Source organism: Onychomys torridus, chromosome 5, assembly GCF_903995425.1.
Source record: "Onychomys torridus chromosome 5, mOncTor1.1, whole genome shotgun sequence".
Classification (NCBI taxonomy): domain Eukaryota; kingdom Metazoa; phylum Chordata; class Mammalia; order Rodentia; family Cricetidae; genus Onychomys; species Onychomys torridus.
The window spans coordinates 33884461-33897135 of NC_050447.1; the positions used below are offsets into that span (position 1 = coordinate 33884461).

The following is a 12675-nucleotide window of genomic DNA, read 5'->3' on the forward strand; positions in this document are numbered from 1 at the left end:
GGTTTTTGTGGAATCTGGATGGGAAAGAGTGGGTGAAGTGAGGCCAACCATTCTTGGTGCTGGGGAACACTTCCAAAAATGGTTCTGGCAGTTTAGAGCATGTATGTGTTCATGCATGCCCTAGTATCTTTGGATCCAGTGTAGGGCATTTATAGGTGCTGAGCTGGCCTGTGTCCTGCTCCTCCTGTTTACCTGTTCTAGTTCTCACTGACCCATTGTTCCTCTAACTTAGGCGGTGAGGGTAGAAAAATGCTTTCTATAGGGAAGTTGGGTCTGTGTGCTCAGCTCAAGCCTGCCAGTGATACTATGGTTTTCCTTCTAGGTCTGCTGACATTTGTGAACTGTGCCTATGTCAAGTGGGGCACACGAGTACAAGACACATTCACGTATGCCAAGGTCCTGGCACTCATTGCCATCATTGTCATGGGCCTTGTTAAACTGTGCCAGGGTAAGAGGGGCTGAGGTGGGAAGAAGGGTCAATGTCTCCTGGAACCTCTTTGGCTCCCCAAGGAGGATATGGGGACTTAGCTTCATCTCTCAGAACATTTTGAGTATATTCTAGAGTGTTGTCAGTGAACGTGAGAGATGGTTCTGAATATCTTCCTGGGTTTTATCAGCCAGGCTAGCTTGGCCAATTGGACATGTCAAATGTCAGGTTCTGCTCAGGACTTCTTTGGAAACAGCATTTTAGGAAGCTAGCAAAGGTCCTAGGAGTTCTTGAAACTTGGAGTATAATCGGGTTACTCATAGAAGTCATTTAGGGGGATAGATTACTGGCTCCTGGTTGTAGTCTGTAAGTAGTGAGTGGGAAAACTTGACTTTCCTAGAGGAGAGGCAGTAGGGAAGGGGTGCATGGTCATTTTGCAGTATTTTATTGTTTGTCTGGACTTGTATTAAACATTGTATTGAGGAATCTTTCAAAGCCAGCTCTTGACAAAATGTCAGAATGTTGTGAAATGGGTATTGTCTTTCCTATGTTGGCTTTTGTTTCCTCTTTTTTTCTTTTCTTTTTTCTCTCTCTCTCTTTTTTTTTTTTTTTTTTTTTTTGACACATGGTTTCTCTGTGTAACAGCTTTGGCTGTTCTGGAACTCGCTCTGTAGCCCAGGCTGGCCTCGAACTCAAGAGATCCACCTGCCTCTGCCTCCCAAGTGCTGGAATTAAAGGAATGCACTGCTATGCCTGGCTCCCTTTCTTTCTTTACTTCTTTAGTTCTCTCTCTCTCTTTTTTTTCCCCTATGGATGTAACCAGGACCATGTGCATACTATGTTTTTTTTTTGGGGTGGGGGTTTCAAGGCAGGGTTTTTCTGTGTAGCCCTGACTGTCCTGGAACTCACTCTGTAGACCAGGTTGGCCTCAAACTCAGAAATCTTCCTGCCTCTGCCTCCTGAGTGCTGGGATTAAAGGTGTGCACCACCACTACCTGGCTTGTGTGTGCATACTATGTTAACTCAGCTAGTCAAGCTGTCAGTATATTTTGGGTTGGCCTATAATTTACCACATAGCCCAGTGGCCTTGAGTATTTGATTCTCTTGCTGCAGCTTTCCAAGTCTGGGATTACAGGCATATACTAACATGTCCAGCTACATATTAGCTCTTGAAAGCTTTTTTTCATCCTGGGGTTAGAGTAGACTGAGGCTAATGGGCTTCCCTAGATGTCCTGAAAGGTCTTCATCGAAGAATATCTTCTGCATTTAACAGCCAATCCCCTATTTTATCATTCCCAAACCTGGGGAGTTGAGTCCTTCATCCTAGACCCATTGATATGAAGTTGAAAAGTATAAAAGTTCTTGTGTGTGCACAGTCCTGAGGACCAGAGACCGAAGTCTACATGCATGCTAGACAATTGCTTCTTCCAGCCCAAAGCTATGCTTTTATGAAGTACCCTAAGCAATTCTCAGGCAGCTAGCCCAGGAAATTTGTGTGCACTACTACTGAGTAACTACAGTCAGGCATCTAGATGTCCTTGAAATCTCAGGAGTATCTTAGAGTAAAGTTGGGCTATTGAGTAATTTTTCTTCCAAAATGTGTGCCTTGGAGAACCACTGCTGTGTGCGGTGGCTGATACCCCTGGAAGTTCTTGCTGCACACTTACATCTTTTTGCCACATTGAGATCTGGGTGTAGGCTCTCTTTTTAATATTTTTCTCCCCGCCTAGAGCTGGAGTTATAAGTGATTGGCCATTGAGCCTTCTTTCTACTCCTAAATCTAGGCTTTTTGCTGCAGGTGATGACAAGCACTTTAAAAGGCTTACTCTTGCTAAAAACTCCATGCTCTCGGTGTCTGTCCTGAGCAGCTAGGTAGGCTTTCAAGTCTGTAGTCTTCAGAGGCCTCTAGAGAAGATGGCAGTTGCTTTGGCTTGGGTTGGAGCTCCGAAGGCCCAATCAGAGATAGGAACACATCAGTTACTCTCTAGCCTCAGATTTCCTGCCCTATACAACCACACCACAACCACTGCAATAGAGTGATGGGATCTTCCCCAAGAGGCTGATAAACCCACAAGTCCAAACTGTACAGTCATCAGAGCTAAGCCCACCCACGGGAAGGTCTGGCTGTCAGTAGAAATTACTTCTTGGTGTCAAATGACTAGTGAGATCAAAATAGCAAGAACTGAGGTCCCTTTCTGGAAATGGAAATTCCTCAGGGCCTTGGAAGAAGTGTTAACCGGAGTGCAGCCTGTAAAAGGGGAAATATAGTGATATTTGTACTGAAATGTCATTTTATTTGTATATTAATAAAGTTGCCTTGGGGTCAGAGCAAGCCATAGCAGAAGCTGGGTGGTGGTGGCACACACCTTTTATCCCAGCACTTGGGAGGCAGAGCTAGGCAGGATCTCTGTGTGTTCAAGGATACAGCCAGCATGGCGATACACGCCTTTAATCTCAATACCAACCATAGACAACCTGGAGGTCTTTGCAGACATGCAGTGACGAGGAGGTCATGTGGCTGGGTTTACAACCAATGAGAAGGCAGAACAGAAAGTCTGTATAAAAGACAGGACACAGGAAGTAGCTCTCTTGTGGAGAGGAAAGACAGAGCAGCAGTGAAGGGGAAGGTTTTCAGCTCTCAGCTATTGCTCTGACCTCTTGGCTATTAACTCTGCAATTGGCTCTGTGTTTCTTATTTAATAAGACGGTTATATCTACATTAGGCAGTAATGCTTTTGTTTTCTTGAGATCATCTAGTTTTACTGAAGAAAACTTAACCTGAGAGAGTAGGTGGGGTGGTGAGGTGCAAGGAGTTCCTGATTGTTGTTCTTTTGGTATTAAATGATGTTTTTTTGTTCTTTCTTCCCTTGCCCTCCCCCCTTTCTCTTTTCTTTCATCATTTTAATTCTCCCTCTAAATCCTTTATCTTCTCCATATTCCTCCCCTCTCTTCCTTTTACCTGGTCTCCCACCCACTTCTGCCCCACAGGACACACTGAGCACTTTCAGGATGCCTTTGAGGGTTCCTTGTGGGATGTGGGAAACCTCTCTCTTGCCCTCTACTCTGCCCTCTTCTCTTACTCAGGTTGGGACACCCTTAATTTTGTAACAGAAGAAGTCGAAAACCCAGAAAGGTAAAGGCGAGATCACACTCTCCATCTTGGCTGGAACTCCTGCTGATGATGGGCACTATTGCCCTTTTCTCGTACCTCCTCCCTCTGCCTCTTATCCCCTCTTCCTGCTCTCCTCCAGTTAAGGAGGCATTAGGGGCTAGGATGGGAGTGAGTGAATGTGGGAAAGCCCTTGGCTTTCATCTTCATGTTCCATTGGAAAAGAACCCGGGGCCCTCCCTAGAGGAGAGGTCTCTAGAGGGCAGCAGCAAACCCGGCCAGGACTGAGGTGGCAGGACCTGCCTCCGTGGTGGTGAGACTGTGGCCTCAGCTGCCCAAGTTGTCCCCAGCCTGCTCTCTAGTTCCCAGAGGATCATGCTCCTGCATTGATCCTGAGATGCTAGAATGTTAGAAGCCACATGTGACTCATTGACCTAATCATGTGCCCCCTTTCAGAGAAAGTGCTCTCCCTTTCTCAGTGGAAAGTGCCCAGGAGCACGGGAGTATGTGGGGAAGAGGAGCCCGTCTCAAAGACCTGGCAAAATGAACTGTTAAGTGGTAGAAAATTCTAGTGGGTGCTGAATGAGTTTTCATTCTCGGGGGAGGTTGGTTCTAGGTAGTTTTATTTCACTTGTCCTGACAGAAATTTGCCCTTGGCCATTGGGATTTCTATGCCAATTGTGACACTCATCTACATTCTGACAAATGTGGCGTATTACACAGTGCTGAACATTCAGGATGTCCATAAGAGTGATGCCGTGGCTGTGGTGAGTCTCCTGGGGGTCCTCATTTGCTCCTGTCCATCTCATGAGGATCACATGGTGCTTAGCTCCTGAATGGTCCAGTTCTTTTCTGCAGCGACTCTAGCTCTATAGTGTGAGGGATTGGTCTGGATGGGTCAGCGGGTGGGCATTTAAGCAGTGACTGCCTTTGTCCAGAGATCATAGATATAGGAGGAGGATTACAAAACTCTGTCCTATACTGAGTGTCCTTTTGCTCTGCCTCAGACATTTGCTGACCAGACATTTGGCATGTTCAGCTGGACCATCCCCATTGCCGTTGCCCTGTCCTGCTTTGGGGGCTTAAATGCATCCATCTTTGCTTCATCAAGGTACTTTGGCCTTTCTGATGATAGACTGTTCTTAGCACCTGTGTGGCAGCTCATAACCATTTATAACTCTAGTTACAGGGGCACCTGTGCAAGAGTAGTACATACTATTAACTGGGTACTATCTCTCCAACCCCCATGATTGGCTTTTAAAACAAAGACTGCAAATACCAGCTGAAACAGGAGGATCTAAAGTTTGAATCCAACCATCCCTACATAGGAGACCTTATCTTTTAAAAAAGGCCATTGTGGAAGCTGTAAATTTGTACTATGGCAGAATAGGTGTACTCCTAGTGGGGTGGATTGGAATGGCATTAGGTGGTGGAAACACACAATGTCTGTGGGATGTTGGTGCATTATCTAGTTCAGAAGTGGGAGTGTTGGTGGGTGGTAGTGAGCTTTGTTGCTGAGGGCCTGGAGTAGTTAATGGATAATGGTGGATGAGCATTCCTGGATAGTGGTGAGGTGCTAATAGTTGAAGACATTTGTGGGTAGTATGAGTAATGGGCTGGGTGTGTATGAAGCATGAGAGGCTGTCCCCTGACTTTTTGTCTGGGGCTCTGAGCTTAGTTTGTCTGAGGAGTGTGGTTGAGTAAAAGCTGCTACTGCTGACACATTTCATACTCTTACAGGTTGTTTTTCGTCGGCTCTCGTGAGGGCCACCTCCCGAACCTCCTGTCCATGATACATATTGAACGCTTTACACCTGTGCCTGCTTTATTGTTCAATGTAAGCTCTGCTGGGAGAATGTGGGCTTGGGCAGGTTTATGCAGGATTCCTAATTTACACTATACTTTAGGCTTTGTTCCAAGATTGAAGCACAATTCATTTCAGTAGTGTTTGGGATGGAACCCAGGACCCCATATATGAGACAGGCATTCTACCACTGTCCTATACTACTAGCCCACTATTCATTAATTTTCCCCTGCCCCAGACAAGGCCTTCTTACATAGCCTAATCTGTTCTTGAGCTTTAGATCAGTGCTTCTCAACTTGTGGGTCGAGACCCCTTTGGGGAAGGGGGATTGAACAACCCTTTCACAAAAGTCACCTAAGACTATCTGCATATTAGATATGTACATTATGATTCATAACAGTAGCAAAATTACAGTTATGAAGTAGCAACAAAAATCATATTGTGGTTGAGGGTCACCACAACACGAGGAACTGTGCCACACAGCATTAGTAAGGTTGAGAACCACTGCTTTAGACTTCTCGCCCTCAGCCTCCCTTATATTGCTTCAGAAGGGGTTTTTCTTTTTTTTTTTAATCCTGTAGTGATGCATTGGGGTGAAAAGACAGGTGGGGAAATTGTCTATTTTTTGAGTTTAAGTAAGTCTGACTTTGTCTTAGAAAGCTAGTCCCAGCCACGTAGTGGTGGCACCTGGGAGGCAGAGGCAGTCTAGTAGATCTCTTTGAGTTCCAGGACAGCCAGGATTGTTACACAGAGAAACCCTGTCTTGAAAAAAACAAACAAACAAACAAACAAATAAAAAAGAAAGCTAGTCCCTGCAACCCTATCCACTAGGTTATTTTCATTCAATGAAACAAGTAGTTATCCCTCTATCAGAGTGGATATAGATCCCTCTCGCTGATCTTCCTTTCAAAAGCTCCAGATCACTATGGTGGTTTTATCATTTTTTCCATTTGCTTGTAGGTAGTTGGGACCCAGGCCTAAAGAGCTCTAGGTTAACAAGGTCATTCCCACTATGGTTGATATGTTAAGGACCTCCCTGTTTGCCATCAGGGAGGCAAACCAAAGTGCTTCCACAATGGGGTTGCTGAGTATAGGTAGAGGTGAAGATGTTGCCTTGAAAGTTAATGTGAATAATGAGTCTATCTGATGCCAAGTAGGAGTAACTGAAGACCAGAGCTAATAATGGTAAAGCTATTTCAGATCTGACAGACTGCTGGGTAGTGGAGTCTCCTGGTGTGTCTGGCAGTAATGATCCTCACTTCTCTTCTCCACCACCCACCCCACAGTGCACCATGACACTCATCTACCTCATCGTGAAAGATGTTTTCCTGCTCATCAACTACTTCAGCTTCAGCTATTGGTTTTTTGTGGGCTTGTCTGTTGTTGGACAGCTCTACCTTCGCTGGAAAGAGCCTGACTGGCCTCGGCCTCTCAAGGTCAGCACTTCCCTTTTTAAAAAGGAAATAAAAGACAGGGCCTCATGTTGTCCAGATCAGCTCGGAACTGTGTAGCCAAGAAGGGCTCAACACACACAGCTTATGCATACTAGCAGGAGTGGGTCTCTTTTTTAACTGAATTTGTTATTTTTTTTAAAGATTTATTTATCTAGTTAATGTCCATTGGGGTTTTGCCTACATAAGGGTGTCAGATCCCTTGGAAGGAACTGGAGTTACAGAGTTGTGAACTGCTATATGGGTGCTGAGAATTGAACCCAGGTCCTTTGGAAGACCCAGTCCTGAATTTTTTTTTAATTTTTTTTTTTTTTAAGATTTATTTATTTAGGGTCCTCATCTTTTTTTTTGAAAAAAAGAAATTATTTATTTTTAATTTTATTTGAATTGGTGCTTTTGCCTGCATGTTTGTCTATGTGAGGGTGTCAGATCCTGGAGTACAGACAGTTGTGAGCTGCCATGTGGGTGCTGGGAATTGAACTAGTGTCCTCTGGAAGAGCAGTCGGTGCTCTCCAGCCCCTTGGGTCCTCATCTTAAAGCGTCTTTTGTTCAGGCTGTGTTCTTTCATCCCACTCTACTGAATCTCATTTGCCTCTATTTCAGCTGAGCCTCTTTTTTCCCATCGTGTTCTGCATATGCTCCTTGTTTTTGGTGGCCATACCCCTCTTCAGTGACACCATCAATTCCTTCATTGGCATTGGGATTGCCCTCTCTGGGGTCCCTGTCTACTTCATGGCTGTTTACCTGCCAGAGTCCCGGAGGCCACTCTTTATTAGGAATGTTCTGGGTGAGTGTTGCTTTGACTCCGTTGTTCACTGGCTGTATACTTATGCTTAGGTATGTGTAGAGGCTACCAATGCTTCCTCCTTACTTAATGGCCAGGGGATAAAACCTGGCTGCCCACCATACTTTTTTTGTGTTCTATTCTAGTGTTAAAGCACTATCTGTTTTTTGGTGTTGGGTTTGTTTGTTGTTGGGTGTTGTATTTTTTGTTGTTGTTGTTGTTTTTTGTTTGTTTGTTTGTTTGAGACAGGGTTTCTCTGTGTAGTTTTTTGGGTGCCTGTCCTGGAACTCACTCTGTAGACCAGGCTGGCCTCGAACTCACAGAGATCCACCTGCCTCTGCCTCCCGAGTGCTGGGATTAAAGATGTGCGACCACCACCCAGCTTGTTATTGTTTTTTTGAGACAGGATTTTGTGTGACCCAGGCTAGTCTTGAACTCACTATATAGCTGAGGATGACCCTGAACTCCTCATTTTCCTGCGGGGGCCCCCCCCCCCCCCCCCCCCCGTTACCTCTCAAGTGCTAGGATTATAGGTGTGAACCACCACACCTGGGGAGAAAAGTCTGGGTGTGGAGTAGAGAGGCTTGTTGGTTGTAAAGGGCCAAGCTAGGCTTGGTATGCCAAAGGGATGGGTGGGAAGGAGTCACAGTTAAGCTTTCAGCCTTTCTGGTATTCAGATTGGAACTGTACCAAAGTATGTTTGCTAAATCCTGTGCTTCTTATTTTCATTTAGCTACTGTCACCAGAGTAACCCAGAAGCTTTGCTTTTGCGTCTTGACTGAGCTAGATGTAGCTGAAGAGAAAAATGTTGAGAGGAAAACTGATTAGAAGCCAGAGATGACATTCCCTGAAGCCCAGAGGCTGTGACTACAGCCACCAAAGACCAGTTACCCTACCCTTCTGAATTAAAGGAGCCTCTTGGCCCGCATTCTGTAAGGGGGCTCAGGGCTAATGCTCTCTCATTGGTAAGCTATGGGAAGATACCAATCAGGCCAGCCTGAAGATGGGGACTTAAGTGGGAGGGGAGGTTGGGGTAGGGGATTGATTTAGTTTTGCTGCTTCTGGCAGATAGGTGCAACCCTGTTGGTATGGTACGTTGTAGTGAGCAAAGAGGGTATGTTAGGTTGACAGCTATGGCTCACAATGACGGTTCACAGCTATTTGCAGTTTAAACCAGGAGTCTTTACAGTGGGGCTCCTTCATGGGACGTTTTCCTCTGACCAAGTCCAGCTACTTGATTTTTAGAGGCCTGAAATGCTGCCATTTCTTCCTGTGGCTCAAAATTCTTCCTTAGGGAAAAATTTCCTTTTTTATTGTTTGTTTGTTGAGTAGCATGAACAGCCTGGCTTTTATTTAACTGACATGGGATCAATGTGTGCCCCCTTTCTTGAATTCCACAAGAGGAACATCACTCCCTGCCCTGGAACTTAATGCTCAAGCTTGATAGGAAGAAGAGTCTTCATCTTCAGGGTCTCAGTATGAAAGTCCTCCTGCTGAGGACTTCTCATTTGTGGGTCTGAATGTTGGAATACCCTTGGGATCTTATTGGTGTAGAGTACCCATCTCCTTGAGGAAGTAGGTACTGCCTGTCTGATTGACTTTGCTCAGATTATATTAGCACTATGGTCAAAATCCTTAAGCAAGGAAGTGAGTTTCTGGCTCATAAAGAAATTGTCTTGGCCACTTGATAGCCTTCTTCCTAGCTGAAGCCATGGTGCCGTGGAGCCTTTGAAACAAGGGCTGAAAGAAAACCTCATTACTTTAGCTGAGTGGGAGTATCTCTGCTACTACCTGACAAGCTGCTCCTATCACCAAATTCAAACTCCTGTATTTCATTATTTATTGATATTTAATCCAGGACACCAATTGTAGCAAACCATTAGTGATTATCTGTCTACAGGATGCAATAAATTATTAAAAAAAAAACAAAACTACCTTAGCTGGTGTGGTGGTAGACACCTGTAATCTGAGCACTTGGCATGGTGATGCAGGAGTTTGAATTTGAGGCTAGCTTTAGGCTAGCTAATCGTAAGTTCCAGGCAGCCACTCTGGGCTAACAGGATCCTGTCTTAAAAAAAAACAAAGTCCAAGTACTCAAAACATTATCTCCTGGCCCTCAGCGATGTCTCACTGTGATATAGGTCAGATTCTGACAATGTTTCTCATCATGTGTTGAGCATTATCTATGAAGCTGAAGTTAAAGGATTTTTAAAGCCGGACATGGTGGTGAACACCTGTGATCCTAGCACTCAATAAGCTGAGGCAGACGAGTTGCTGAAAGTTCAAAGCTAGCCTGGGGTTACACAGTGAGTACCATGTTATCTGAGCTTACATAGTAAGACCCTGTCTCAAGAACAAAAACAAAGGACATTTTAAAACATGTACCTGTTATACTTTAATATATAGATAAGTCACATGTTACTGTCATCTGGCTCAGCTCCAGCAAGGACAGATGAGCAACTTCATGAGCCAGAAGTCTGGTAATATTGTTATTTTGAAGGATAATCCTTCGTTTTATTAAGACCTTTGGCCTTTATTCTAGTTGATAGAAAGTTAATCTCTGGATTTCTGTTATGAAGTGTCAGAGGCTTGGAATGTTTTTGGAATTCAGGTAGATTACCTGATCCATCAGTTGTTAGTGGACTTGGAGAACATCTCATGGATTCAAGTCATCAAATAGCTTGTTCTGTTTAAGGGCCTGTGTGAGGTTTGCTGTGTAGACTCATGCAAGCCCACTCTGGTGCTGGAAGTGTTGTTAACTTTCTGAAAACCACGTCGACATCAGGCTTTGTTCACACTCTAAACCATTTTGGGTGGTGGGATAGTACACCTGTTTGCCTTCTCTTGTCCAAGAGCTGGTGAGATTGAAATCTCAGGAAGAACTTGGTACTTGTGCATCTGTTATTTTCTCCTTATGAAGGTCAGTGAAGACTAGGAGAAAACAGCTTCAGCCTCAGTCTGGCTCTTGGAAAAGGGTCAAAACAGCTAATTTTGGTGATCAGGCTAGGCTGCCAGTTGAGGCCAAAATAACGGGCTTGGATCTTTGTGGGCAGTATGTCTACAGTGGATTGCACAACTGTCTTGGGATGCCCTTAGACATCGTCATCTTGGACACAGAAGAACTTGCTGTCTTGGCATTCCCCACGGACATTTCATCTTTAAATTTTGGAATTTGTGAATCATACAGATAACTACTGTGAGGCATTCTCGCCTTCTGATCCTTTTTATTTACCAAACTGGTCCTAGTTGCAAAGAAGTAACCTTGGATATATGCTTGCTCAAATAAAGACTTAGGGGAGTGTGATCAGTTGCCTTTGGTTCTGGGAATGCGTCTTTGAGAGCTTGTGGGTGACATTCTTACTGCCATGGGTTGGGGATTTGTAAATTCCTGCCTGACGATAAGGTATTTTATGCAAAGATGGACTTGCCTAAGCTATACAAACATGATTCATGTCTGAGCCAACCTGGCAACCACTCCAAGGCTCTTCTAGAGCTAAGTTTTCAAGCAGAGTGTGACCCTGATGTTAGTGGTCTTTGGCCGTTACCCAGCTAATCCCAGGGATTTGCTGCCCTCCAGTGGTTTCTGGGAGAAGGAGGGACCTCACACTCAAGATGCTCAAATACTTGCTTAGTGAGCCATGTTGTCACTTGACTGTGACAGCATATTTTCCTTTTGAGCTGAACACAGCTTCTCCCAGGAACCCTTTTTGTGAGAAAGAAGCCAGACTTCCTACAGCACTCAAGCTTCATGGTGTAATTCTTCCCACCAGGTCTTTGTTTCTTTGAATCCACCTCCTGGGGTGTTAATCCCATTTACAGTGAGTGGTACAGTTTGTTCCACTTTTGCATTAGGTACAGTCTGTGAAGTTGTTGGCCCTTTAATGTTAGCAAAACTTAATGAACACATACACAGCAGTGAGCACACTATAGTGGCGAATAGGATTTTAGTCCTGTTTGTATGCCTATAGATCAAGATGACTGCTATAGATCAAGATTGCTGCTTATTAATTACTTGCAACACTGAGTTGTTTATTGATACTCAGAATAAAGTAACTGGGATAGTTTGAGTACACAACTTAGATCAAATTTAGTTTGACACAAAATTAGTTTGACAAGTTTAATAACTCCTTGTAGGTAGGAACTACCATTTAGGTAAAGGCTTACAGATAGTGAAAGAATGAGTAGAGAGCCGGGCGGGGGTGGCTCACACCTTTAATCCCAGCACTTGGGAGGCAGAGCCAGGCAGTTCACTGAGTTTGAGGCCAGCCTGGTCTACAGAGTGAGATCCGGGACAGGCACCAAAACTACACAGAGAAACCCTGTCTTGAAAAACAAAAACAAACAAACAAACAAAAAAAAAAAAAAAAAAGAAAAAAGAGAAGAAAAAGAGAATGAATGAATAGAGGTTTATGAACTTGTAAGTAGTGGTAAGAAGGCAGGCATTTGTGTAATTCATTTTCCCATGGATCAGCTATCACAGGACAAGAGGGCATTTGCTGAATCGAATGTTCTGAGTGTTATTTCCCTAGACCTATCGTATCTACTACAGCAACTACTAGCCACATGTGGCTATTTGATAGCTTGCACCTGTAATATTAGCACTTGGAAGACAAAGGCAAGATTGCTAGTTTAAAAAAAAAAAAAAAAAAGTCAAAATAGTGTGTGGGGGTGGTGGTGGCCCACACCTTTAATTCCAGCTCTAGGGAGGCAGAGGCAGGTGGATCTCTTCTGGTTCAAGGCCAGCCTCGTCTATACATTGAGTTTCAGGATAGCCAGGGCTAAAAAAAGACTGTCTCACCATGCCACAAAACAAAAATCCCCAAGGTTTCTCAGTTGCACTAATATTCTAAGTGCTCAGCAGCCATACACTTGCACAATGCATATATAGAAAATGCTGTGGAAAGTTGGACACTACTACTCCATCTAGGCCTAAGGAAGCTGAGATTTAGAAAATGAGTAGGGGATGCTTCCAAGAGTTCTGGCAACAAAAGTGGTCCTATTGATGGGGAGTCTTCCATGCATGTGAGCCCTGTCATCTATGAATTCAACTCTTTGTAGATTTTAAAAAAATATTTTGGGGGAAATGTGCCTATTCTAAAC

General features: G+C 44.3%; 2 protein-coding genes across 6 annotated transcripts in view; both read left to right on the forward strand.

The window, feature by feature from the left end:
* The window catches only part of Slc7a6 (solute carrier family 7 member 6), a 33390-nt gene extending 22511 nt beyond the window's left edge, over positions 1-10879 (forward strand). For all 4 annotated transcript variants that reach the window (XM_036188757.1, XM_036188754.1, XM_036188758.1 and 1 more), the window contains 8 exons: positions 323-448; positions 3416-3560; positions 4180-4303; positions 4544-4647; positions 5277-5373; positions 6627-6776; positions 7395-7578; positions 8309-10879. In XM_036188757.1, the coding sequence (XP_036044650.1) occupies positions 323-448; positions 3416-3560; positions 4180-4303; positions 4544-4647; positions 5277-5373; positions 6627-6776; positions 7395-7578; positions 8309-8403 (1025 nt within the window). In that variant the 3' untranslated portion in view covers positions 8404-10879. The remainder of the gene's footprint in view (positions 1-322; positions 449-3415; positions 3561-4179; positions 4304-4543; positions 4648-5276; positions 5374-6626; positions 6777-7394; positions 7579-8308) is intronic.
* Positions 1-12675, forward strand: part of Prmt7 (protein arginine methyltransferase 7) — an 87268-nt gene that overhangs the window by 20077 nt on the left and 54516 nt on the right. Inside the window, exon 1 of one of the 2 annotated variants that reach the window (XM_036188752.1) lies at positions 8480-8540. The exons of the other annotated variant lie outside the window; for it this stretch is intronic. The gene's annotated coding sequence lies outside the window, so the exon portion shown is untranslated. Of the gene's footprint in view, positions 1-8479; positions 8541-12675 lie in introns of those variants that run through there. 2 annotated transcript variants of the gene reach the window in all.